Source organism: Coregonus lavaretus (assembly GCF_964263955.1).
Source record: "Coregonus lavaretus genome assembly, chromosome: 29".
In the NCBI taxonomy this organism is placed as follows: Eukaryota; Metazoa; Chordata; class Actinopteri; order Salmoniformes; family Salmonidae; genus Coregonus; species Coregonus lavaretus.
In genome coordinates this window covers 25619817-25646063 of record NC_140016.1, presented here as the reverse complement: position 1 = coordinate 25646063, position 26247 = coordinate 25619817, and the positions used below count along the sequence as shown (strand labels likewise).

The following is a 26247-nucleotide window of genomic DNA, read 5'->3' as shown; positions in this document are numbered from 1 at the left end:
TGATTCAATCAATTTTAGTACTGTGTTTGACTAGATGGCAATTATTTTTTTTAGTCTTATAAAAACGGACATCACTACGAAAAATGCATCAGCCTTTTAAAATATGCAGGGCTTCAATATAAAGTGCTTCATTACATCGTTATTTATTTTTTTACAGTTTCTTATTAAAATATTGTATTCCCTGGAGTGAAACCATAGTAAACATGTTACACATTGGTAAAAATAAACATTTTGGAATGTCTTTTTAAAAAGTCCCATTAGGTGATTTTGGTCAAGCTGAACTTGTTCCTGGAGCCTGGAAAGCAAAGTTATTCAAGTGTTATTACTCCATTCACAGTATCGTATGCAGTCATTAAAAAAGTATTTGGATGGTAAAATAATGGAATGGGTGAAAAAAAAGGGTTAGATCCATTTCCAAGCCGTTCTGAAAATGAATAAAAATGGACGAGAAGAGGTTACAGAAAATAAAATAGACACCATGCAGTGGAGTGGTGATGAGGTTAGGGGATCCATCTTGTGCCGTGAAGGCTGGACATTCAAAGGAGGGCTGAGGAATACGCCTGTGTATCCTTGTGCAAAAGCTGACTTGCTGCTGTCATCAATACTGATGATTGTGCATTATGACAAATACACATAGCTTATTATTTTTAACTACTGGAGGAGATACTAATACCTCTATAATACCAAAGTACAAGACTAATTGTCCCCATGTGCTATCTGAGTGGATCTAGGAGATAAGAAAAGGCCTTGTCCCCATGTGCTATCTGAGTGGATCTAGGAGATAAGAAAAGGCCAAATCTACAAGTAAACAGATGTGCATAGTTGCCAATTTCAGTAGCTCCTAACAGCTGTCTAAATAATTCCGGCAGGAAATCCAGTAGCAAGGTACATTAGACGGGAAAGAAGAGTCATACATCCATCTCCCCATTGGTCCCTTCTAGCATTGCACAATCAAACTGCCATTGTTGTTGCTCACTGCTGTTTACTTTGGGGGGGGGGGGGGGGGGGCAGACTGTTCATTTCGTACTGTTCATTTGCCCCCCATCTTTCTAAGCTGACAGCTGATTATCTGCACTACCAGACATGTCCCTCTCTACCAAAAAGCACCATGGTGATGAAAAGGCAAAAAAAAACTAACAAATGTACACTTCAGGTTCAAGATAGCCAGGAGATGACAGGTGAGAAGAAAGAAAACCGATGTAAAAAAAAAAAAAAAAAAGAGGGATGGTATAGTTCGGTGAGAAAAGTGAGTTAGTAGAGATGAGGGTGAGGGGGATGCCGTGGTTGTGCATTAGTTAGCATGCGTTAGCTAGCATGCGAAGAAGACTGTTTAGGTGGCTTTGGTTGTGGCTGAGGCACGACAGCAGTGGAGGGTTTCTGGAGCAGTGTGACGAAGAGGAAGAGTGTGGAGGTGGGCAGGTAGACGCAGAAGAAGAGGACCATGTCCTCGGTAAGGCAGAGGAGCAAGGGGACCACGGTACTCTGCTCCCCCAGGGCCCAGTCCACCAGCACCCCGGCCAGGAGGTAATACACATGGAACTCCTGCAGCTCCTCCCACTCTCCCCCGCCTCCGTCCAAGCCCCAGCCCACCTCCTCAGTGTCTCCACCTGCGTTGCCGCCCCCTCCACTGTCACTCACCATGGGCTTCATCTCCGCCCCCTCCACCGACACTGCCTCTATGGGCCGGCTCCGCCCTCGCTCCACCACCCGCTCCAGCTTCCTGCTGTTTTCCACAAACTCCTGCAGGGGGGGAAATGGAAAACAATGTGTCAAACCATGTGCTGAAACGCACCTGGTCGGTTGATATACTCTTAAAATACCATGTGAATGCATTTCCTTAGTCATTAAAACCACAGAATCCTTAGCTTTATCGTACTAAAGTTTCAAAGCGAATACCTATATTCCTAATTACCATATTACTTACGAGTGCCCCAAAACTTGTGTATTGTAGCTTATATAATCTTAAACCTAACATTTCTAACTGGGCTAGTCGGGCCTAATTATAAACCATTTTTAAAAATGTATGAATATTATGGAGCTACTGCTGAGTCACAAACAAAGAATATTTTCCATTTCCTGTCAGCTTCTACATTTTTAAACATCCATCCAGAGAACAACTCCAGTCAAGAAGGCTCCCTTCTGATTTCTCCCACTACCGCTCATTAATGTTCAAGGTTGTGTGCTACATGAAACAAGCCACTTTGCATATTTTGTGAGGTTTTTTCCCCTGATATGCCTGACAAGTGTGCTGACAGCTCTCCCAAAAGATGAGTTTAAGGTTACGGAATAAAATAATTTCAATGCCACATTTTGAATACATGTTCATCCCTGGGTGATTTTGAGTTGTAGGATAAATGGATCATCCAAAGATGCATGTAGTGAGAGGGAAAATGCAAATAAATAAATGTTGTGTTCAACTTCTCAAATGAACAGCAGGACTCAAAAATAATATTTTTTGTTGCATAGATAGACCTGACATGTTGGACCAAAATGTTTGAATACCATTCTACTGTCATGACCATTGCTCATAGTCATCCCAATAAACAAACCACACTCCTACATACATGTGCAAATAAACACATACATTGCACTCTCCATTTCAACAAAGTCCCACCAGTATACCATATCCTCACGTAGCTTACCATCAGGGCTTTGTCCATGTAGAACTCTCTGCCCGGTGTGCCGTCGTTGTATTTGGTGTCGATGGCGAAGCAGAGGAAGAGCACATCCACCACGATCTCGAAGATGGACAGGAAGCAGTGGGCCACCAGGAAGGCAAAGAGGCAGACGATGATGAGAGGGAGGACCCACTCTGCGTAGTCCCGCTGGTAGTTCAGCAGCAGTACGCCGGCGAACGCTGTGGACGTCACGATCAGGATCTGACCGCACACACACAGAAGTAAGATTAGCATCAGTGACATGATGCTGATGACGACTGACTGCATTAGTTACATCCTGCATTAATAAAGTGCCATCCTCTTATAAAAATCAACCCCATCCCATTTTAATTCTTGAAACCGATTCATTCTTAAAAAGTCCATTGTAAGTATAGGGATCAACGTCCACTACTCTGAAGCCCTCCAGTATCCCAGCAGCCCCCTCACCTTGCCAAGGAAGAGGACAAAGTCTCCCACGGCGTTGATGGCCGCCACCCTCAGAGCGTTCTCCACCAGGATCACAAAGGCGTCACGCGCCGACGTACAGAAACTGGTACTGTTGATGGCTGTCGCCGCATACGCATTCTACACACACACTACAATCACTACAGCGAACAAGCTGGATACGAAACATCTAACATCTCTTCATCCATCCTGATTTACAATGATCCAATTAGGGGGAAAGAAAGAGCTCTTACCTGATTCAAATAGTTGAGGCACTTCTCCAAACACCACAGGCAGCAGATACAGGTCTTCAACATGCAGCGAGCACATGCATTTTCCTGTGTGAGATAGAGAGGTATCCGAGGTGCACTACTTTTTAAAAAATAGATACAAATGCTTAGGAAAAAATGGCCCCGCAGAGCTCCAGAACTTGTCTTACATCGAGGCTAAACCAAAAGAGAAGCATGCATAGTCCCAAAGTCAGATTGCTGTACCCAACTTTGTGGCTCTGTTTCGGAGCGTTAGTTACCTCCCCTCTCAGAGCTCTAATGATCATTTATCCCTTCAATTCAGTATGGTGCAGGGTGTCTCTCCATTGATCAAGTCAAGCAACAACACTTGGGATGTGACAACAAACAGCAAGGACAACAGACACTAGCTTAGGAGAATAAAGCAAAATACCTGTAAGAAATAGCATGATAATAATATCGTAATGTGGTTTACCAGATGTGTTTATCCTAAATGAGTAACAGTTCAAATCTATAGTAATTATGTATATGTGTAATATATATATATATATATATATATATATATATATATATATATATATATATATATATATATATATATATATATATATATATATATATATATATATATATATATATATATATATATATATATTACACATATACATATTACACATATACACACAGCTGCGGAAAAAATTAAGAGACCACTGCAAAATTATCCGTTTTTCTGGTTTTACTATTTATAGGTATGTATAACATTTTTGTTTTTTTTACATTTCTCCCAAATTCCAAATAAAAATATTGTCATTTAGAGCATTTATTTGCAGAAAATGACAACTGGTCAAAATAACAAAAAAGATACAGTGTTGTCAGACCTCGAATAATGCAAATAAAATAAGTTCATGTTCATTTTTAAACAACACAATCGTAATGTTTTAACTTAGGAAGAGTTCAGAAATCAATATTTGGTGGAATAACCCTACATTTCAATCACAGCTTTCATGCATCTTGGCATGCTCTCCACCAGTCTTTCACATTGATGTTGAGTGACTTCATGCCACTCCTGGCGCAAAAATTCAAGCAGCTCGGCTTTCTTTGATGGCTTGTGACCATCCATCTTCCTCTTGATCACATTCCAGAAGTTTTCAATGAGGTTCAGGTCTGGAGATTGGGCTGGCCATGACAGGGTCTTGATCTGGTGGTCCTCCATCCACACCTTGATTGACCTGGCTGTGTGGCATGGCGCATTGTCCTGCTGGAAAAACCAATCCTCAGAGTTGGGGAACAATGTCAGAGCAAAAGGAAGCAAGTTTTCTTCCAGGACAACCTTGTACGTGGCTTGATTCATGCGTCCTTCACAAAGACAAATCTGCCCGATTCCAGCCTTGCTGAAGCACCCCCAGATCATCACCAATCCTCCACCAAATTTCACAGTGGGTGCCAGACACTGTGGCTTGTAGGCCTCTCCAGGTCTCAGTCTAACCATTAGACGACCAGGTGTTGGGCAAAGCTGAAAATTGGACTCATCAGAGAAGATGACCTTACTCCAGTCCTCTACGGTCCAATCCTTATGGTCTTTTGCAAACCTCAGCCTGGCTCTTCTTTGCTTCTCATTGATGAAGGGCTTTTTTCTAGCTTTGCACGACTTCAGCCCTGCCCCTAGGAGCCTGTTTCGAACCGTCCTCGCCGTGCCCTTCACCCCAGCTGCCATTTGCCATTCTTTTTGTAGGTCACTTGATGTCATCTTACGGTTGTTGAGTGACATTCGAATGAGTTGGTGGTCATCCCGGTCAGTAGAGAGTCGTTTTCGCCCTCTGCCGGTCTGTAGCTTTGTTGTCCCCAATGTCTGCTGCTTGACCTTGTTCTTATGAACCGCAGTCTTTGAAATTTTAAGGATGGAAGCAACCTGACGCTCACTGTATCCCTCTGCCAGTAAAGCCAGAATTGAACCTCTTTTCCTCACTCAAAACGTTCCTTTTCAACTCTTTTGGCATGGTCAATAGTTATTTTGAGGTACTATTAGCACTGTTTTTGCCATACAGCTGGTCCTATTGCAAGAGGATAGTGATGACCACAGTAGTGGTTTTTATACTTTTCCCCGTTAAATAAGATTTGGTTCAGGTGATCACCTAATCAGTACCTAATTCAGTAGAATGAGGTGTGCCTGTGTTGGAATTCAACAGACACTGGAATGGAATGGCTGTCATACATGTAGAGATGCTGATTTAAGAAAAATGTGCAGTGGTCTCTTAATTTTTTCCAGAGCTGTATATAAATAACTCAGCAAAAAATGAAAAAAAAACTGCCCTTTTTCAGGACCTGGTCTTTCAAAGATAATTCGTAAAAATCCAAATAACTTCACAGATCTTCATTGTAAAGGGTTTAAACACTGTTTCCCATGCTTGTTCAATGAACCATAAACAATTAATGAACATGCACCTGTGGAATGGTCGTTAAGACACTAACAGCTTACAGACGGTAGGCAATTAAGGTCACAGTTATGAAAACTTAGGACACTGAAGAGGCCTTTCTACTGACTCTGAAAATGTCCGTACTGTGAGACGCCTAAGACAGCGCTACAGGGAGACAGGACGGACATCTGATTGTCCTCGCAGTGGCAGACCACGTGTAACAACACCTGCACAGGATCGGTACATCCGAACATCACACCTGCGGGACAGGTACAGGATGGCAACAACAACTGCCCGAGTTACACCAGGAACGCACAATCCCTCCATCAGTGCTCAGACTGTCCACAATAGGCTGAGAGAGGCTGGACTGAGGGCTTGTAGGCCTGTTGTAAGGCAGGTCCTCAGACATCACCGGCAACAACGTTGCCTATGGGCACAAACCCACCGTCGCTGGACCAGACAGGACTGGCAAAAAGTGCTCTTCACTGACGAGTCGCGGTTTTGTCTCACCAGGGGTGATGGTCGGATACGCGGTTATCGTTGAAGGAATGAGCGTTACACCGAGGCCTGTACTCTGGAGCGGGATCGATTTGGAGGTGGAGGGTTCGTCATGGTCTGGGGGCGGTGTGTCACAGCATCATCGGACTGAGCTTGTTGTCATTGCAGGCAATCTCAACGCAGTGCATTACAGGGAAGACATCCTCCTCCCTCATGTGGTACCCTTCCTGCAGGCTCATCCTGACATGACACTCCAGCATGACAATACCACCAGCCATACTGCTCGTTCTGTGCGTGATTTCCTGCAAGACAGGAATGTCAGCCCGGATCTCAATCCCATTGAGCACGCCTGGGACCTGTTGGATCGGAGGGTGAGAGCTAGGGCCATTCCCCCCAGAAATGTCAGGGAACTTGCAGGTGCCTTGGTGGAAGAGTTGGGTAACATCTCACAGCAAGAACTGGCAAATCTGGTGCAGTCCATGAGGAGGAGATGCACAGCAGCACTTAGTATCTGGTGTGGCCACCAGCTGCATTGACTGTTACTTTTGATTTTGACCCCCCCACCCCCCTTTGTTCAGGGACACATTATTCAATTTATGTTAGTCACATGTCTTTGGAACTTGTTCAGTTTATGTATGTCTCAGTTGTTGAATCTTGTTATGTTCATACACATATTTACACATGTTAAGTTTGCTGAAAATAAACGCAGTTGACGTTTCTTTTTTTGCTGAGTTTATATATCCCATTTATGAACCAATCCAACAACCCTAATAATCGCCAGCACTGTGCCAAACCCACCTGAACCTAAAATACATTTGGTATTTTTACTCTGCATAGGACTTTACATTAAACCCTTTCCCTCTATTTTCTTCTGTAAACTGTCCTAAAACAGATCAACCAAAGATAGCAGGTGTCATGTCATTATAGCCAATGTCATGTCACAACAACTGATGTGACACCACGGTCATGTTGGCATTGACTGCAATTTAAATCTACTGGTGACAAGCCAAAACGCTAGCCTTGATTTGCTTGCACACCACTCCATGCAACAGGGCAGTATTTTATTATTCTCTATAAAGTAACATGCCAGAGAGAGAGACAGACCGAGACAGAGTGAGGCAGTGAGAGAGAGAGAGAGTAAACAGTGTGCTTTACCTTGCCCTTGAGCTGGTTGTGGACGTACATGAGGAAGAGGCGTGGGATTTTGACCAAGGTGATAATGAAGGAGCCCTTGGCTACCGTGCCCAGGTGGTACCTCATCAGCCTCAACACTGACGACAGGATGGGCGTCACCGGCAGCTTGTTCTTGTCCCTGAGACAGGGGGAAGGGACGAAGGATAGAGGGAGAGAGAATACCATAACCACCCTCATCACCACTGACTTCTCCAAGGCCTTTGACAAAAACCGACCATCCCGTCGCCATTGAACTGGGTGTCAGACCTGCCCTCACAGCATGGCTCTGCAGTTTTGTGACCGGCCGCAAACAGGCACACTACAAAGACAGCCTCTCAGACTGGCAGAAACTGACGGAAGGCGTGGCTGAAGGAACTCTTCTGGGCCCTCATCTTCCTTGTGGTCATTGACAGTGCATCCCTGGATATCGACAGTAGGTGGAAATATGTTGACGATCTAAATCTGGTCCACACGTGCACAACAGGGTACGTCAGTACACCACAGCAGGCACTGAACAACTTCGACACATGGGTTCATGCAAGCAGAATGTCACTGAACCCTGCCAAATGCAAGGTCCTATCAGTGGCCTTCACAAGAAATCCACCTGGCCCATGCCCTCTCCGGATCGAGGGCCAGGAGCTCAGTGTGTGATAGCGTGAACAGTTTAGGGGGAATGGTACAGGTCTTACAATGGGGTGAGCAGGTTGCTACTATTGTAATGAAGAGCAACACAAAATGTTCTCCTTCGACACCTTATAAAGGTTCCATGTGCCACAGGAAGACCTGGTGAGCATTTACACCGGCTACATGCGCCACATCCTGGAGTATGTTGCTCCTGCTTGGCACAGCTCACTGACCCAAAGCCCACTCAGAAGAGAGCATGCCGCACCCTCCTACGAGGACACTCCAGTTATACTGAGGAGTAGTTTGTTTATTAGGACCTCCATTACATTTTAGTCATTTAGCAGACGCTCTTATCCAGAGCAACATACATTTAGCTACTGCACATGCAGCAGCTACTCTTCCTGGGGTCCACATAAAACATACAAATATATGACAAGTACAGAACAGTTATAGACAGGAACAAAATATATTACATTAAATTCAAAATAAAATAGGAGTTAAACACTGAGTATATAGAGTTGAAGTCGGAAGTTTACATACACCTTAGCCAAATACATTTATACTCAGTTTCACAATTCCTGACATTTAATCCTTGTAAAAATGACATGTCTTAGGTCAGTTAGGTTCACCACTTTATTTTAAGAATGTGAAATGTCAGAATAATAGTTGAGAGAATGATTTATTTCAGCTTTTATTTATTTCATCACATTCCAAGTGGGTCAGAAGTTTACATACACTCAATTAGTATTTGGTAGCATTACCTTTAAAAATTGTTTAACTTGAGTCAAACGTTTCTGGTAGCCTTCCACAAGCTTCCCACAATAAGTTGGGTGAATTTTGGCCCATTCCTCCTGACAGAGCTGGTGTAACTGAGTCAGGTTTGTAGGCCTCCTTGCTCGCACACGCTTTTTCACAAATGTTCTATAGGATTGAGGTCAGGGCTTTGTGATGGCCACTCCAATACCTTGACTTTGTTGTCCTTAAGCCATTTTGCCACAACTTTGGAAGTATGCTTGAGGTAATTGTCCATTTGGAAGACCCATTTGCGACCAAGCTTTAACTTCCTGACTGATGTCTTGAGATGTTGCTTCAATATATCCACATAATTTTCCTTCCTCATGATGCCATCTATTTTGTGAAGTGCACCAGTCCCTCCTGCAGAAAAGCACCCCCACAGCATGATGCTGCCACCCCCGTGTTCTTCGGCTTGCAAGCTCCCCCCTTTTTCCTCCAAACATAACGATGGTCATTATGGCCAAACAGTTCTATTTTTGTTTCATCAGACCAGAGGACATTTCTCCAAAAAGTACAGTCTTTGTCCCCATGTGCAGTTGCAAACCGTAGTCTGGCTTTTTTACGGCGGTTTTGGAGCAGTGGCTTCTTCTTTGCTGAGCGGCCTTTCAGGTTATGTCGATATAGGACTAGTTTTACTGTGGATATAGATAATTTTGTACCCGTTTCCTCCAGCATCTTCACAAGGTCCTTTGCTGTTGTTCTGGGATTGATTTGCACTTTTCGCACCAAAGTACGTTCATCTCGAGGAGACAGAACGCATCTCCTTCCTGAGCGGTATGACGGCTGTGTGGTCCCATGTTGTTTATACTTGCGTACTATTGTTTGTACAGATGAACGTGGTACCTTCAGGCGATTGGAAATTGCTCCCAAGGATGAACCAGACTTGTGGAGGTCTTGGCTGATTTCTTTTGATTTTCCCATGATGTCAAGCAAAGAGGCACTGAGTTTGAAGGTAGGCCTTGAAATACATCCACAGGTACACCTCCAATTGACTCAAATGATAGCCTATCAGAAGCTTCTAAAGCCATGACATCATTTTCTGAAATTTTCCAAGCTGTTTAAAGGCACAGTCAACTTAGTGTATGTAAACTTCTGACCCATTGGAATTGTGATACAGTGAATTATAAGTGAAATAATCTGTCTGTAAACAATTGTTGGAAATATTACTTGTCATGCACAAAGTAGATGTCCTAACCGACTTGCCAAAACCATAGTTTGTTAACAAAAAATGTGTGGAGTGGTTGAAAAACGAGTTAATGACTCCAACCTAAGTGTATGTAAACTTCCGACTTCAACTGTACACAAAACATTAAGAACACCTGCTCTTTCCATGATATAGACGGACCAGGTGAAAGCTATGATCCCTTATTGATGACACTTGTTAAATCCACTTCAAAATCAGTGTAGATGAAGGAGAGGAGACTGGTTCAATATGGATTTTTAAGCCTTAAGACAATTGAGACATAGATTGTGTATGTGTGCCATTCAGAGGGTGAATGGGCAAGACAAAACATTTAAGTGCCTTTGAACGGGGTATGGTAGTAGGTGCCAGGCGCACCGGTTTGTGTCAAGAACTGCAACACTGCTGGATTTTTCACACTCAACCGTTTCCCATGTGTTTCAAGAATGGTCCACCACCCAAAGAACATCCAGCCAACTTGGAGCATTGGAGTCAACTTGGAGCATTGGAGTCAACATGAGCCAGCATCCCTGTTGAACACTTTCGACACCTTGTAGACTCCATGCCCCGACAAATTGAGGCTGTTCTAAGGGCAAAAGGGGAAGGCACTACTGCATTCTGTAATTAGTTACAAAACAATAGAAATGCAATTGTGTATTGCTGCTGTTTGTCTGATATCCAACAGTCCATGATCAGCTCTGTTGACCATGAGAGCATTTTGCAGAGAAAATGGGTTGTGGTATACTTTTTAGGCTCGGAATGACATAGTTTACCTTGTTACCTGGCAACAACCACAAGAGCGTTTCAAAGAGTGGTCAGTCAAAGTGAACTCATATGAATATAATCTCCCCGCCCACTCAGCCTGTTCTTTCAGGCTTTCTGATAGTTAGAGAGATGAGAGAAAGAGTACACTTTTCAGTTCTGAGCATTATAATAGCATAAAATATGATAATGTTTTGGTAATTCAAAGGCTATTTTTACTTGTGTAATAGGATGACTGTGCAGGACATTTAAGACCACAGGACATTATTGAATGACTATTCTTATTTTGTTGCTCTTATCCATTAATATTTTGTATGCTCATGGATTTCAGATTGTATTGACTACTACATGAGTGTAATAAAAAGAATGGGAGTAAATTAAAGGAAGCGACAGTGAAAGGGGGGGGCAGAGAGAAGTTTACATTTACATTCTTGTTATTTTCTCTAATTCCTATATCTCTGTGATAACAGATTACCCAGAAATACCTAGATTTTGTTTTAAGCTAAACTAATTTCTGTGACAGACGGACAACAAAATCAAATATTGTTACTAAGCATGATTATAGCCGATATCCTTTCAAATAAACATACATTTGTACATAAACAAATCATGAAAACATTTCTGAACCAGACCTTGTGAAGTAGTACGTGACCACGGCCCCAGCTACAGTCATCTGCTGGCAGGCCAGGATGAACTCACTGATCCAGATGAGGCCCACAGCGTGGTACCATGTCATGTACTGCAGAGGCCCAGTCAGCCGGAACTCTGTCAGACCAGTCTCCTCATTCTGGACCGGGTTCCCTGAGGGGGACATGTCAGACTTAGTCTAGTGGTCGGGACTAGTTTGGACATGTTCCTGAATAAGGCCAACCCAGTCAACTGAACTAAACCATAATAGTGCAATGTCCTGTTGTGTTGGAATTAATCACTTACCTATGTAAAGAGGTTTTCCCCTCTCTCCTGTTTTCCCTTCCCTCTCCTGTTTATACCTCATTTTTTCCTCTTTCGCTTCCAGCACAATCACATTCAAAAGAGGACCACTGCCCCTTTCCCCCTCCCTCCCTCCCTCCCTCCCTCCCTCACCGGTGGTCCCGAGGAAGAGCAGCACCAGGCTCCAGTAGAGCCAGAAGAGAAGCAGGCCCAGGAAGGTGCAGAAGGGCTGCAGGGTGAGCAGTGGCAGGTGGATGAACACCTTGCCGGCCACGTGGAACAGGGCGATGGTCAGCGCCACGCGCTTCCTCATGAACAGCATCAGCAGGAGAAGGATCACCTGAGGGGGGGGGGAGAAAGAAGGAGGGGAAAAGGGATGCAAATGAGGGAAGAGAAAAGAGCAAGGTGGGACATGGGAAGGCAAAGGGTGAGAGAGAATGAGAGAGATTAAACAAATGGAAGATGGCCAAGAGGAGAGCGAGAGAGTGAAAGGAAGGTGAACGAGTCAGCGAGGAGGGGGAGGGGGGAGGTGCCAGGAGTTCAAGATTTCAAAGCTGCGCTAGGCATTCAATCTGAAATGTCACAACACCCCACCCAAAATGTACAAGGCTTGGTTGCCCACAGTCTCCCTTTCATCACAAACACAAACACTAACTGTACTCACTGTGAATACGGTGGCAGCGATGGCATACACCAGCAGCGCCTGGGCATTGTCCCTGGACATCTCTGCTTCCTCCTTAGCATCTTTAGTTTCTGTGGTCTCTTTAGATAGGGTCTCGTTGGCAGTTAACCGGTGGTCTATGTACAGCCACCACAGAATGCTTGTGCCCGCTACAGAAAAACAGAGACTGCTTTTAAGCTGCTGTATCGTTGAGAGATTGAACAGCTGCACACTGCTAAATGCAAAGAGGAATGTCCAAGAATGATCATAGAATTAATTTTAAGTGCAAAACTGTGTCACGGTTTTCAGTTCTCCTTGATTGATCAAAACACTGGACAGGAAGTAAGGCCAGGCCAGGAGAGACAGGAAGTGAGCTCACCCAGGGAGCCCAGGACCACCATGGCAGTGAGGATCCAGACCAGTACAGCAGAGATGTAGCGGATGATCACCATCAGGATCATGGAGAGCACTGCAGCACAACACAGGCACAACAGCACTTAAAAACACAGATCTAGGATCAGCTAACCCTGCACTTGGCCTCAACCCCCCCAAAAAATGAATACATCAAAACTGATCATGAATAAGCACCCGGGAGTTCCCCAAGTAAGGATTGAGGATAAGCTCACCATATTCAAATCCTTTTCCTTCCTCACTTCCAAGCATAAAATAAACTGGCATTGAATCGACGCATAGTAGAACTTTATCCAACCCTAACCCACATGTACTCTGAAGGTGTCAGCATTAACTCCCAAATGGACAAGTTCATTGCTGCCATGGTATACCCTTTACCTTCGAGCATTCTTCCTCTCATTCCAAAGAGGGCATACAGTCTCAGGGGAGACTCAAAGATGTGATGACATTGCTGTATTTTTCACCCAGCGCTGCGTTTCTCCACCGTCGATGTCTGACCTACAGTAACTGCCTGTGTACCGACACATCATACCGATATGGAGAAATCAGCAAAACGCACTAGAGCAGGACAGATGTTCCCTATGCAGGTCTATTCTTTACTGGCTCACATTAGGGAAGGCTCAGAGACTAGTGGGTCCCAGAAATACAATGAAGAGTCAGGTTATTCACTCCCACAAGACCAATCCCTCCCACTGGGTTCAGAGACTGAGGCCCTGTCCAGAAACAACCCCTATCCCCTTGCCCTGGCTCTCCATGTAGATCTGAAATAATTGGATAGGAAATATGTAGTAGTTCCACGTGTCCCGATAGGTGGAGATTTCACCATATTGCTTATACCTATCCAGCCTCCCCCTGAGATACTGCTGACAACAAACGCCTGCAGATGCAGTCATCACCTAGCGCCAGCAGGCAGAGGCCCACGATGATCTCCTTGCTGGCCATCACGCCAGCGATCAGCCTGTGCAGCACGCTGCTGTCGCTCACAAACGTCACCACAGCCTCTGCAAACTTGGCATAGCAGGAGACGTCCACCGGCGTGCAGCGGTTGAACACCGGGAGAGATTTGCTGTGGGATGGAGCAAAGTAGAGGTCAAAGGTCACATGACCTGGGAGGTTCTCTAAAACATCATCTCGGATCTACATGACTGGTTAAGTGAAAGTCCTTTAATGGTTCTGAATGAGAAGAGGAAATGAAGCGATCTAAGACTATTGAAATTAGTGATGGGGGGAAAATAATCGATAGTTACATATCGCAATATTCTTTTTGGATGATATTATATTGATACTTTGACTCCAAGTATTTGTAGTTTTTTGTTTTGCTATCGAATCGCAATAGAATCGTGAAAATCGCAATACATATCGTATCGGCACCTAAGTATTGTGATAATATCGTATCGTGAGGTCCCTGGCAGTTCCCAGTCCTAATTGAAATGCAGCCCTAATAATACGTTTTCCTACCTTGGTGGAACTGGAAGTTTGGGACATTTGTCAAACCTCTCTGGAAGGCCGGGATATTTGTGACCGGCTAGCTCGTAGGAACACAGCTCCGACCCTGAGTGAAAGAGAGACAAATATATATTTTTTAAGTGCAGCCATACACACGCCAAGCAACATAAGGATGACTAAATGAAATTCAGCCTCCCCAGAAGTGATCAAAATTATAGCTCTATGTCGTGTCTAGAACAACATATCCTGATTTCATCATTTTCCCTTTATGCAACTGAGCATGTCATGCATAATGATGGATGAAATCGCATTTCCTCAAAATGTTGTTGTTAACGGTGTTATGCTCACCGCCCCAGGAATTCAGAATCAGCCAGTCGAATCAGAACACAAGACCACTTGAGACAGCAAAGTTACATAAACCCAGCCCAGTCTATCATGGGGGGACATACATGGAGTGCGTCACGATAAGTATATACAGTACTGACAGTAGACACACAAGCCTAGCTGAAGGATGGGTTAGGGTGGCACAAACAATAGTACCCATACAGCAAGGGGTGGCATTGGCCTTAATGGTGTCTTTGTTAATCTAGTTCGCTCTCCACATGTGCCAAGGTGCCCACTGTGCCAGACCGTGTGTGTGTTGAATGAAAGGACAGTATTAAGAGGGTCGATGGCACGCGGGGTCATGGGCATGTCGCCGTTTGTGGAAAGTGTTTGTCGTTCCAAAGGATGGCAGTGAGTCACTGTCAATGACGTGATGGATGGCAGCTGTAACGATGACCTAGTAGCATTCTGTTGATGGGGGAAGAGAAACACCTGCTCCTCATAACACTATTTTCTAACGGGACGATCTTGAGCCTTCTCATCTAAAAGATTTGTGGTGCTAAAAACGTATTCCCATGGATATGTGAGATTGTGATGGCAAAAATTCAAGAGCTTCCTTTCGTAACAATTCATGACATACCCACTATCGACAAGCAGATTTTCAAAATCAATAACTTGCATGTGTTAGGGTCCACAGCATTATCAATTGAGTTACTGAGAGGAATAGAGAATCAGTGAATGATTCAATATGCTGTCAGTGTTATGCTTTTGTGGGTTTGACGGCAGAAGAGCATAACGCTAACAGTGTCCACTCCGTTTCACTAGCGGCCCCACTAACTCACCGTTGTGCATGGCAAACCGCTTGAGGTCCTGGTACGTCTTCAGCTCTTCATCAGGACACAGGGACACACACAGGGCCATGGACTTTATCTTCCTCTGCACTATGTCAATGTTACACGGGTCCAGGAAGAACACATATCTGCAGACAAAACAAAAAACAGACAAAGATATCTGTTCATCTGTTCTTTATCAATAAAAATAAAAAAACCTAGATAAGGAATGAGTAACAAGGAATGTGAGAATTTCAGCAATTTGTTTATCTGTTCTTTATCAATAAAATATTTCCCCCCCCCCCATCACCAATATGAGGAATGAGTCACGAGAAAGAAGGGAATGTGAAAATATGGTCGTGGGAATGTGATATTGAGAGAGGAAAACAGAGCTACAAAATAACCTGAAAGTCCTGAAGCCTACCCATCCCCTCAATCTCCTGTTCATTTTGGTGGACAAAGCAAAACACACTGCCTCCAACAATACCTTATTCACCGAGATATGATCAAATGGCACGAGACAGAGCCTTTGGCTGCTGATGCTGTTGGAACTGGTCCATGGGACTTGGCAAGTGTAACGGAGAGTGAAAGGAACAAGGACATTTTTTATAAGAGAATCCATCACTCTAGTCCATCTGTCTGGTGCTTTTATACACTATGGGGTGGGCACCTCGCCCACACACACACACACACACACACACTTGCAGGAGCAATTGTCCTGGGTGTTACACACAAATGCTGAAAATGAAACAAATATACATAGACATACATTACAATGCTGGGAGAATGAAGTCAGGTAGTGTCTACATTGTTGAACCCCAGTCTATGTCTAGGCCAGTGTAAATACACTCGTCCAGACCAGACAAACATCTAGGTCAGGCTAAAGTGAATGTCATCCAAATGAACTGTTCTGGTGATTCATAAGCTGGCTCAGTGGTTTGCACTGTACACATGCTTGATGAAAGGTAGATAGATATGAAAATCAAGTCACACTGGATTGTTCAGAATATTCAATGGCAGTTTGACTTTGTCTGAGATAAGCTGAGGTTAGGATCGGGCTTGGATAAACTGATCCTGGATCATCAACCAGCAGCCATGGCCAGAAGAATAGGCCTACAGCGTTGTACTGTTTACGTTTGGCCCCTGCCTTGTGAATGAGGAGCTGCTTAACTGTAATAGCCAAATAAACCCTGACAAGCTATCCCTTAAGCTCTGACTTTGTTGTCACGAATGATCACATTATGTGACACTAGCCTATACCTCACACAGGTAGGTCACCTAAAAAGGTTGCTGAGGACAGGACTGAATACAGCACTGAACCCAACCTCGACTGGGCCTACATTTAACCACCCCAGCAATGATACTAGACTCTTTGTCTGACTATCACCAAGACAGCAATAATCTATAGACCACAGTTGTGTTATTCTGTCTAATGACATGGAGAAGATATACCGAGAGAGAAATTATGAAGTGAGGAGGAGAAGTAGAGAGAGCGACAGAGCGAGAGAGAGAGAAATAGGGTTGACAGCTGTGTAGTCCTTAATTGAATCCCATGACAGCTGCATTCTCAGTGGAGTTCGGCATCAGGTGGTTGCGCTTGAGGCGAGGGCTGTCAGTCAAAACTCACATCCTCTGCGGCCGATAGGGCAAGTGTGTGTGTATATGTGTTCTTTCCTTGTTATCAACCTTATCAAACCCCAACCTGGCGAAACAGCCTTCTACTGAAGCGTCCACCAAACTATCTTGCGTGCACGCACGCTGGGGCCACTATCAATCCAGTGATCTGTCTACAGCGCCTGTCCACGTGTGCGCTCACGTGTTAGGGATGAATATTTTCCCCCCAAAAAACCAACACATTTTCCTTCCCTAAAAGAAATTGCAACCATCGCGGTACCATCCTGGTATTCCCGCTCAAACCGGAAATGCTATTTAAAAGCATGCAATACCAACAAAATAAATCTGACATGATTATACCACTCTAGTGGAGAAATATGGACTGGAATCTAACAGTTTCTTGTTGTATTTGTCACAATTTAATCAACTCAAAAGTTCTGTCAAAGTCAACACACTATTTCATTGACGTAGCTCCATGATAACCCAATTCCTGTGGTGAATAACAGGGAACATAGATTCTCCGCTAAACAAACAGACAAGCAAATAGGCCTAGTAGCAGACATTCAGTACCAAATACCTGCCAATCTGACTAGGTAATCCCGTGCACTCGCTTTTGTTATTGTAACATCATGGAACAATGTTGAAAATGTCTATTTCCTTGAGCGCGTTTGTGGACACAATGCACCAGCCATTTTGTTAACAGTGAGAAGCTGCAGTTTATACGCCTCTACCAGTGCCACAAAGCTACAGTACCTTAAGAAAGTATTCTCACCCCTGGACTTTTTCCACATTTTGTTTTGTTAAAAAGTGGGATTAAAATGGATTTCATTGTCATTTTTTTGTCAACGGTCTACAAAAAATACTCTAAATGTCAAAGTGGACAAACGAATAGGTCTTAATTAGATAAGTATAAGCACCTGAGTCAATACATGTTAGAAATCACCTTTCGCAGCGATTACAGCTGTGAGTCTTTCTGGGTACGTCTCTAAGAGCTTTTCCTGGATTGTGCAACATTTCAAAATTCTTCAAGCTCTGTCAAATTGATTGTTGATCATTGCTAGACAACCATTTTCAGGTCTTGCCATAGATTGTCTTTGTAAATTCAAATCAAAACTGTGACTCAGCCACTCAGGAAGATTCACTCTCTTCTTGGTAAGCAACTCCAGTGCAGATTTGGCCTTGTGTTTTAGGTTATTGTCCTGCTGAAAGGTGAATTCATATCCCAGTGTCTACTGGAAAGCGGACTGAACCAGGTTTTCCGCTAGGATTTTGCCTGTGCTTAGCTCCATTCTGTTTATTAATTTATCCTGAAAAACTCCCCAGTCCTTAACGATTACAAGCATACCCATAACATGATGCAGCCACCACTATACTTCAAAATATGGAGAGTGTGTTGGATTTTCCCCAAACATAACACTTTGTATCTTAGTTAATTGCTTTGCCACATTTTTTGCAGTAGTGCCTTGTTGCAAACAGGATTCATGTTTTGTAATACAGGCTTCCTTCTTTTCACTCTGTCAATTAGGTTAGTATTGTGGAGTAACTACAATGTTGTTGATCCATCCTCAGTTTTCTCCTATCACTAAATTAAAACTCTGTAACTGTTTAAGTCACCATTGGCCTCATGGTGAAATCCCTGACTGGTTTCCTTTCTCTCCAGCAACTGGGATGCCTGTATCTTTGTAGTGACTGGGTGTATTGATACACCATTCAAAGTGTAATTAATAACTTCACCATGCTCAATGGCATATTCAATGTATTTTATTTATTTTTTACCCATCTACCAATAGGTGCCCTTCTTTGCGAGGCATTGGAAAACCTCCCTGGTCTTTGTGGTTGAATCTGCATTTGAAATTCACTGCTCGACTGAGGGACCTTACAGATTATTGTACGTGTGGGGTACAGAGATGAGGTAGTCATTAAAAAATCATGTTAAAATCCATGCAACTTATTATGGGACTTTTTACTCCTGAACTTATTTAGGCTTGCCATAACAAAAGGGGTTGAATACTTAAGACTCAAGACATTTCAGCTTTTCCTTTTTTATTAATTTGTCAAATTCAAAAAACATAATTCCACTTTGACATTATGGGGTATTCTGTGTAGGCCAGTGAAAAAATAAATCTAAAATGAATCCATTTTAAATTCAGGCTGTAACAACAAAATGTGGAAAAAGTCAAGGGGTGTGAATTATTTCTGAAGGCACTGTAGTTTGGAGATTTGTGAATGTGAAATGGAGATTTCCTTCAGTAACTGCGTAGAGAGACCACGTGTAGCCTACACATGACAGTCAGCAATGCAATTGATATAAGTTATACAAGTAAGTGATGTTTTCTATTGGGGACTTTACATTGAGTAGGCCAAATATGGTAGGCTGCTTGCATTGTGATGACTAGTCTAATGTATGAATGAAGCCAGAGAGTTGATATGTCCAATTCATGCAGCTTTCGCACCTGTATATCTTGTATTTTTGCACTAGTGCGGCATACATTTTTTATGTTATTGATCCACTAATCCCGTCATTATTTTTCATCGGGAAAGAGCTTGGTTGGGATGTCCCGGGATACCGGTCACCTGTATTCGACCCTAGTGTGTGCATACGTGTGTCAGTCACATCAATAGGCCAACCCTGGGAGGGCTGTCAAGGTGCTTTGACCAAGCACATAATTGTTGGCTAATGTGGTGATAATGGACCTGGGGGAAGCTAACTACTGACCCTGAAAAGGTCCTCAAGGGCAAAAGCTGTTGAATTTCTAAATAGTTCTGTCAATAATGCCTCTATACATTTTTACACCCACCCACAACACCATTGTCAGACTATTACCCAAGACTAGAGGTTTGGGGAGGATTTCAGACTGGGCAAATGAGTGACTAACAGTGACTAGCATGCAAATTTGAATCACTCAACACAACAAAGGGTCTAATATCACTATAGCTATTCATTTCAAATGGCATTGCCCACAGGCATGTTTTTACACAACGCAAACCTACCACAAGGATCAATAGCACACTACAAGTGATATCAGCTTACTCATTGTTGATATAATGCTCCACTCTAAAATGGAACTTAAAACAGTTCAGCGCACACATTAACTGTGTGGGTGTTATGCTCAACTCAGCCAGTTTGTGGCTGTTCAAAAGGAAGAGTGAGCAATGTTGTCGTCCCCCCGCAAACTCTGCCACCGCTGCTGAAAAAACTCCTAGGGGAAACACTGGTGAGACTGAGAGCCAAGTGTTGCTGAGACAAGGCAGTGTTGGCGCCACCCAACAGCAGAAACAGAGCAGTAAACAATGATGTATGGAAAGAAAGAAAGAGGAGGAGGAAGAGAGAGATACAGATAGACATAGAGAGACAGAGAAAAATTGAGCGAGAGCGAGAAATAGAAAATAGAGAGAGAAAGAGCCAGCCAATGACATCTGACAGTGTTGGGTGACAAGGTCCTCCTTGTGTCAGCCAGAACCCTCTCCTGAAATGTCTTCCTCCGCTCACTTACTAACTTAGTCACAGACTGATACCAAGCCACTTTCTCTCTCCACACCCTATGATTACCTATAACTTGTCTGTAAACATTGGCAGCACCACATCTGTTAGCATCTGCATTTAGAATATTTTAAGAACCTTAAAAACAATGCATATCATCCATAGATACATTAACATGATGGATGTTCAATAGGAACTAGTGTCATTCTTTCAAACGATGAACAATTCCATATTCCATTCTTTCATCAGCAGTCTAGCCAAACGGTAAGGGGAAAAACATCAAGCCAAGCAATTTCAAAGCCATTAATATCTCTTCACCAGCACAACCAAAATAAATAAATGCCCCTCTGCTGATGACTCACAAGTCTGTACCACAAGCCAAGCATTAAGCACACAGTCAATCCAAAGGGGGGATGTAATCAGCCTGCCATGCAGATGAAGTGGGCTGAAATACCTATGTGTTCCCAGAGGGCGGCGTGTGCAGTAAGTAAGTACAGTTCACCGTGACAGAATGTCCTTATGCCTCTGCATATTTATTCAAGGTTTTATTTATACTAGATTCCCATAGGCCAGGGGTAAAATGATTGCAATTTGACATTTCTATTGAACCAATGAGCAACGGGGAAAAGCTATTTCTTAACATTTCTCAATAATGGGCTAATTCAGCCTAACATTTGTATTTGTAAACAGAATGATGGGTTTTGGCAAAATGGCACTGCCGCTAAGATAAAAGAGAGTGAAGGGTTGGTGAGATACAGATAGGAGACAGTGTAGAGTGAGAAAGTGAGAGAAAGACTCACTTTTTGTCCGTCTGATCCAGTCCACTCAGCCTGACCCCTTCGATCTGCTCATTGCGCTGGCCGCAGGTATTCCCGTAGCTGTCATATCCGAAGATCAGGCGGGCTGCGCCCCCCGTGGCGATGGTGAACCCACAGATACTCCCCTGAGAGAAGCATTGCGTCACAGTGGGGTATGGATGTGTATAAATACATTGTTGACAGGTATAAAATGTAATGTACCAACCTGACCGTCAAACTGCGAAGCTTATGGATTGTTTCATGAAAAGCACCACTAACACCAACAGCACAATCCTGCTGACCTAGCCGTACGCTGCCTTAAGTGACCAGTGTTTTTTAAAGTACTCTGATTCAAATCACAGAAATTGAATTCTAATTCATTTGTCCATCTGTTACTACAGCTATTCTTATTCTCCTCTGCTCTCCACCCTCCCAGACAACACACCAGACATTTTGGGAGAAGCACAGGGTCAGCTGCCATTCAGTGCCAGTGTTCCTGGAACTACTTAGGGTGTATGAAGTGCCTTGCTTAAAAAGGCAAAACAGTAGACAATGGAAACCATCTGAAATCAATTCCTACTTTTTCCATCGCCAGGTCCAGGATTTGAAACTGGCTACTGGTATCTAAAGCTACCCAGATGCAAGAAGCTTGTGTGTGTGTTTTACAACATCATTCTTCAAGTCACTCTTTACTCGGTTGTAGATTCAAACAAAAAGTTATATTCACTCTAAGTATAGGCTAGTAGGCCTATGCTGTAGAAACAAATATATAAAATATACTGATATTCCTAAATAATTGGCTTACATCGATGAAAACCCCTATTGTATGTAAAAAATAACCATGTCTTTCCATTTCTGTCATAAATAGTGCTTTATGACGTTTAAGTGTGTTTACAACATAATATTTCAGCAGTGAAAATGACTGGTAAATTGCACTAGTTGATCATCTATTCAGATGGGTTTGTTTGTTTCATATATTTTTGCCATATGTTAACCATTCTCAAAAGTCAGAGCACTCTTCAATTTCACACTTCAGAAGGTGTTAATTGTCTGCGTGCTTGTAGCTAATTGGCTGAACTGAGGTGGTGTGGCAACCTGACACAGGTGACACTTGTCAGGCAATCAATCAGCTGGACATTTAAAGAATGTCATGACAATGAACGACTTTTGTTGATGTGAGCCTTGTGTTTCGTCTCAAAATGTGTTTTAACCCATGTAGTTATGGTTTTACATTGCTCTTTGTTTGCAATTGTCAAATGAATCGGCATACAGGCTACTTACCATTCCGACGCAGAATACAGTAAATAAAAGGAACCACGGCAAATCCGTGCAACTTCGATCCTCCAAGGGTTTCCATTCTCTCTTTGTCCTCTGGAAAACAAAATACCAACACATCGGCAGTGCCACATTAGCAATTAGTCTATAGGAGTCTTTGTCAATTCAAATCGTGACTGGTGACAATGTAGTCTACACAAATATTATTTCACATATGCCACAAAAAAATGTCCCTCAATGGCACGCGCTCCGTCTAGCAGTCACCGTGAATGTCATTAGGCCAAGTTCTGACTTCCTTTGTCCCCCGCAAATTCACTTTGACATCTAATTTTCGTAGATAGAGGCTATTTGTGGCCGACTGTAAAGAAACGTTGTTACACTTTGTTTTCAACGCAATCACATTTAACCATATTATCTCTCCTTCATTGTCAAGGCGCCGTTCAATAGCTTCAAATCTCGCACAATGCGAGAGATGAGGTTTGTTTACAAGGCTAACTGTGCTCACGAGCTATTTATGGTATGCAAAACTGCTTTGAAGCGGTAGCCTATGCGAAATGTCGGTGGTAATGCACTAGAAAACTATTTGACAATTAGTGTCCCATTATAATGAAACTACAGCCTATAGCCTGATATTTCATTCTCGGTTTCGATAATAATAGGATTACACTAGCCTTCCCGATGAACATAGCCTAGGCTTATCTAATCTGACTGAGGTGGTGAGAATTGTCATTGGATGACAGCGGTCGCAACAATGTAGCAGTGTAGCCTAATCTTCGTTCCATTATGTTCAATTTGCAACATTAAAACAATTAATGCAACATAGGGGTGGAGGAAACCGTTATCTTACCTCTGTGCTACCGCAGCATCCCATTGCAGGAAAGGGTTCGATTTGCGAATAGCTCAACGCTACAGCACAAGAAAAACAATAACCCAAACTTGCAGGGAGTTAACGGTATAATGTTTACCCTGCATTAATTGCGTAGCGCCGACTTGAACGATTTGTAGATCAGAAAGGCGACACAAATGGTATATTCCATCCAAAATGCATACTAATATCTGTCTCCTTCCTCCAGGTATAAGGGATTAATACTTTAGGATTTATCGCACCACACTTCCTGGGGGATTGTGCAGGTGCAGCCGGAAAAGGAATGTAGCATCCATCCATTCATCTCATTGAGCCTGCGCATTTGGCACGGGACTTGATAACAGGAGGATGGCGGGATGTTGGGCTGAGCGCGCGATTTCCAAAAGCACCACTTTATCGTTGTATTACCCGCCCGCTGTCTATCCACTGTGACCGCAGATGATGACGCACTGGTACATAATAGGCTATAAGAAATTATGAAAACTGGATATGTTGTGGGCCTAAAAAGACATGATGCACATACTACAATTTTTAATGGTTGTAGAATAACTAAGGGGGCATGTTCCAATACACTTTTAGTGTCAGTGCTCACAATTATCAAATTAAAACGAACATTATGGAATAACAATTTCTGCTCATCTAATTCCAGATTTACTACACTGAACAGTAGCCTAACAGGCCCATTGTTTACATGAGTCTAATACATTTTCATCCCAGAGATTAATGCATTTTTATCAGCCAAGAGATTATGCTATAGCCTAAACTACTTGATCAATATTCTATCAACTGACTATTTAGTTTTTGAAAGATTAATTTGTTGACAAACTCATAATCATAATTAAATTAATACAGTAGACATACCTATCTAATCACTTTTCCCAATCCTAAAAAGTTCCCCACAAAGATATATTAACGCTTTCCTCACTCTCATACGGTATCCAGGATTTATCTGCATGCTGTAGTCTGTCCCCAAATAAGGGTTATCCACCTTTTTCCTGGGCCTCCCTTGCTGAGAACCGCTTGTCGACCTTTTCTGTTCCATCTTCTTGGCTGTGTGTGGTACAGAAATGGCAGGGAGATGCCAGTCTAGAGGGCAAAAAGAGGGGCCTTTGTTCCATTGTTTTCTGTTGTACCAGGGAGAGAGTGAGCTGTGTGTGTGTGTGTGTGTGTGTGTGTGTGTGTGTGCGCGTGCACGTTATGTTTTTATTTGTAAGGCTGTATGGAGTGAGTGTGCATTATCAGTCTGTGGCACCCCCTTTCTCAAATGTAGGGAGTGTAGAGGTGTGTGTGTCATCATAACAAGTTAGTGCTTTGTTTTTCTTGTCCTTTTCGATTATCCTTCCATGTTTTTAATCATGAACTGTAGGGCTACAATGTAGACAAAACATTTCTAAACAAATGAAAGGTTCTCTGTGTTTGTTTTAATGTCATTTACATGACTTAAATAGATTAATGGGCAACATTTGATGAGTTATCATTTTGTAGATGATTTCTCTTTGTACAGTACATAGTACACTATGTACAGTACACAGTACATAGTGATGAAGTGGTTTAATTTCTTGCCATTTTCGTTTCAGCCACTAGAGAGCAGTCACACCTTGTGTGAAACATTGCAAGTTGGAGGAGTCAGCAGTAGGGTTACCCAACCCCAGCAGCAAAAGGTAAGATGGGTGGAGTGGTCAAAGATTCAGTGGTGAAATTTCAGCCTGTTTTGGTGGGATGTAGTTTTGGCCTGCCTGCGGTAAATTAGTTAATAGACCAATAAGAAAGAGAGTTCCAAACCTCTCTGCCAATACCAGCTGGTTTTCCGTTTTCCCCTCCCCACTCAGACCACTCCCAGACAGTCCTAGCAAAATTCTTGCTTGAGAAATTGCTCTTTGCTAAGAAGCTACTTTTGTTTCTTTTAGACCATTTACATTTAAAACAATCACAGTATGGTACTTAATTGTTACCCAGAAATGATTTGATATTGAGATAAAAATGGCTGCATTGGACCTTTAATTTACTGAAATGTAAGTTGGAAAGAATTGAGTCACCAGTCACAGATCAGTGTACTCCAAATGTTGGTGATTAATAACATTACATGTTCTGTACTGTTGTTTGTTTCACAGTACTAGGCTTCTGCAAATATTACTAATACATTATTCCCATCTTTCCCATTAATTAAGGGAGTGAGGCATGCGCTGCAGATTTCTCCTGAAGCCTATAATGGGATGACATCAACTTGACTTTAGACCACTTTTGAGGTATGTAAATGTCTAGCAAACTATGAACTGTCCCTTTTCTGATTGAAGTGTTGGAGGTGGTCTTCTGAGAATATGCTCTATCTGTTCAGATGCCTGGCTACTGAGATGATAAGTTATTGAGCTTTGAGTAGGCCTAGTTGACTTCTGAACTAGCTGAGTTTCCCATTCAGATTGGCAGAGTGGAAAGGTCATAATCCAATTCTGTTTCCTCTTTTATGCATGGAATGGTCAATATTGGTAAATTAAATATACTAAGATTGGTTTCATGACTCTATGCATTACCTATAATGCAATTATTTTACTATTTCATGGGCCTAATGATTTCCATCTATTAAAATATTTATTTGAACTAATCCAATTTAGAGGTAAGAGGCTATGCCATTTTTGGGGAGCAAATTACTGTGTTTTCACCAGACCTGGGTTAAAATATTATTTAAGGTATTTCAATTACTTTTCAATACATTTCAAATCAAGCATTCAGATAACCTTTATTTGAAAATGTAGAAAATACTAAAATATTTTAAACCCATGAATTGGAAAATAGTATTTCAAATAAGTATTTGAAAATAATT

At 42.7% G+C, this 26247-nt stretch overlaps 1 protein-coding gene across 1 annotated transcript; it reads right to left on the bottom strand.

Annotated features, from left to right (window-relative positions):
* Window positions 1–1305: 1305 nt before the first annotated feature.
* On the bottom strand, window positions 1306–24471 carry LOC311104891 (choline transporter-like protein 1; the record flags this gene model as incomplete). The annotated part of the gene is made up of 15 exons (XM_084146857.1): window positions 1306–1740; window positions 2643–2879; window positions 3105–3242; window positions 3356–3439; window positions 7417–7573; window positions 11428–11596; window positions 11879–12065; window positions 12390–12556; window positions 12766–12855; window positions 13694–13863; window positions 14256–14349; window positions 15410–15546; window positions 21293–21435; window positions 22571–22660; window positions 24355–24471. The coding sequence occupies 15 exons, from the start codon at window positions 24469–24471 to the stop codon at window positions 1306–1308; spliced, it is 2415 nt and encodes an 804-aa protein (XP_084002983.1).
* Between the last annotated feature and the right edge of the window lie 1776 nt (window positions 24472–26247).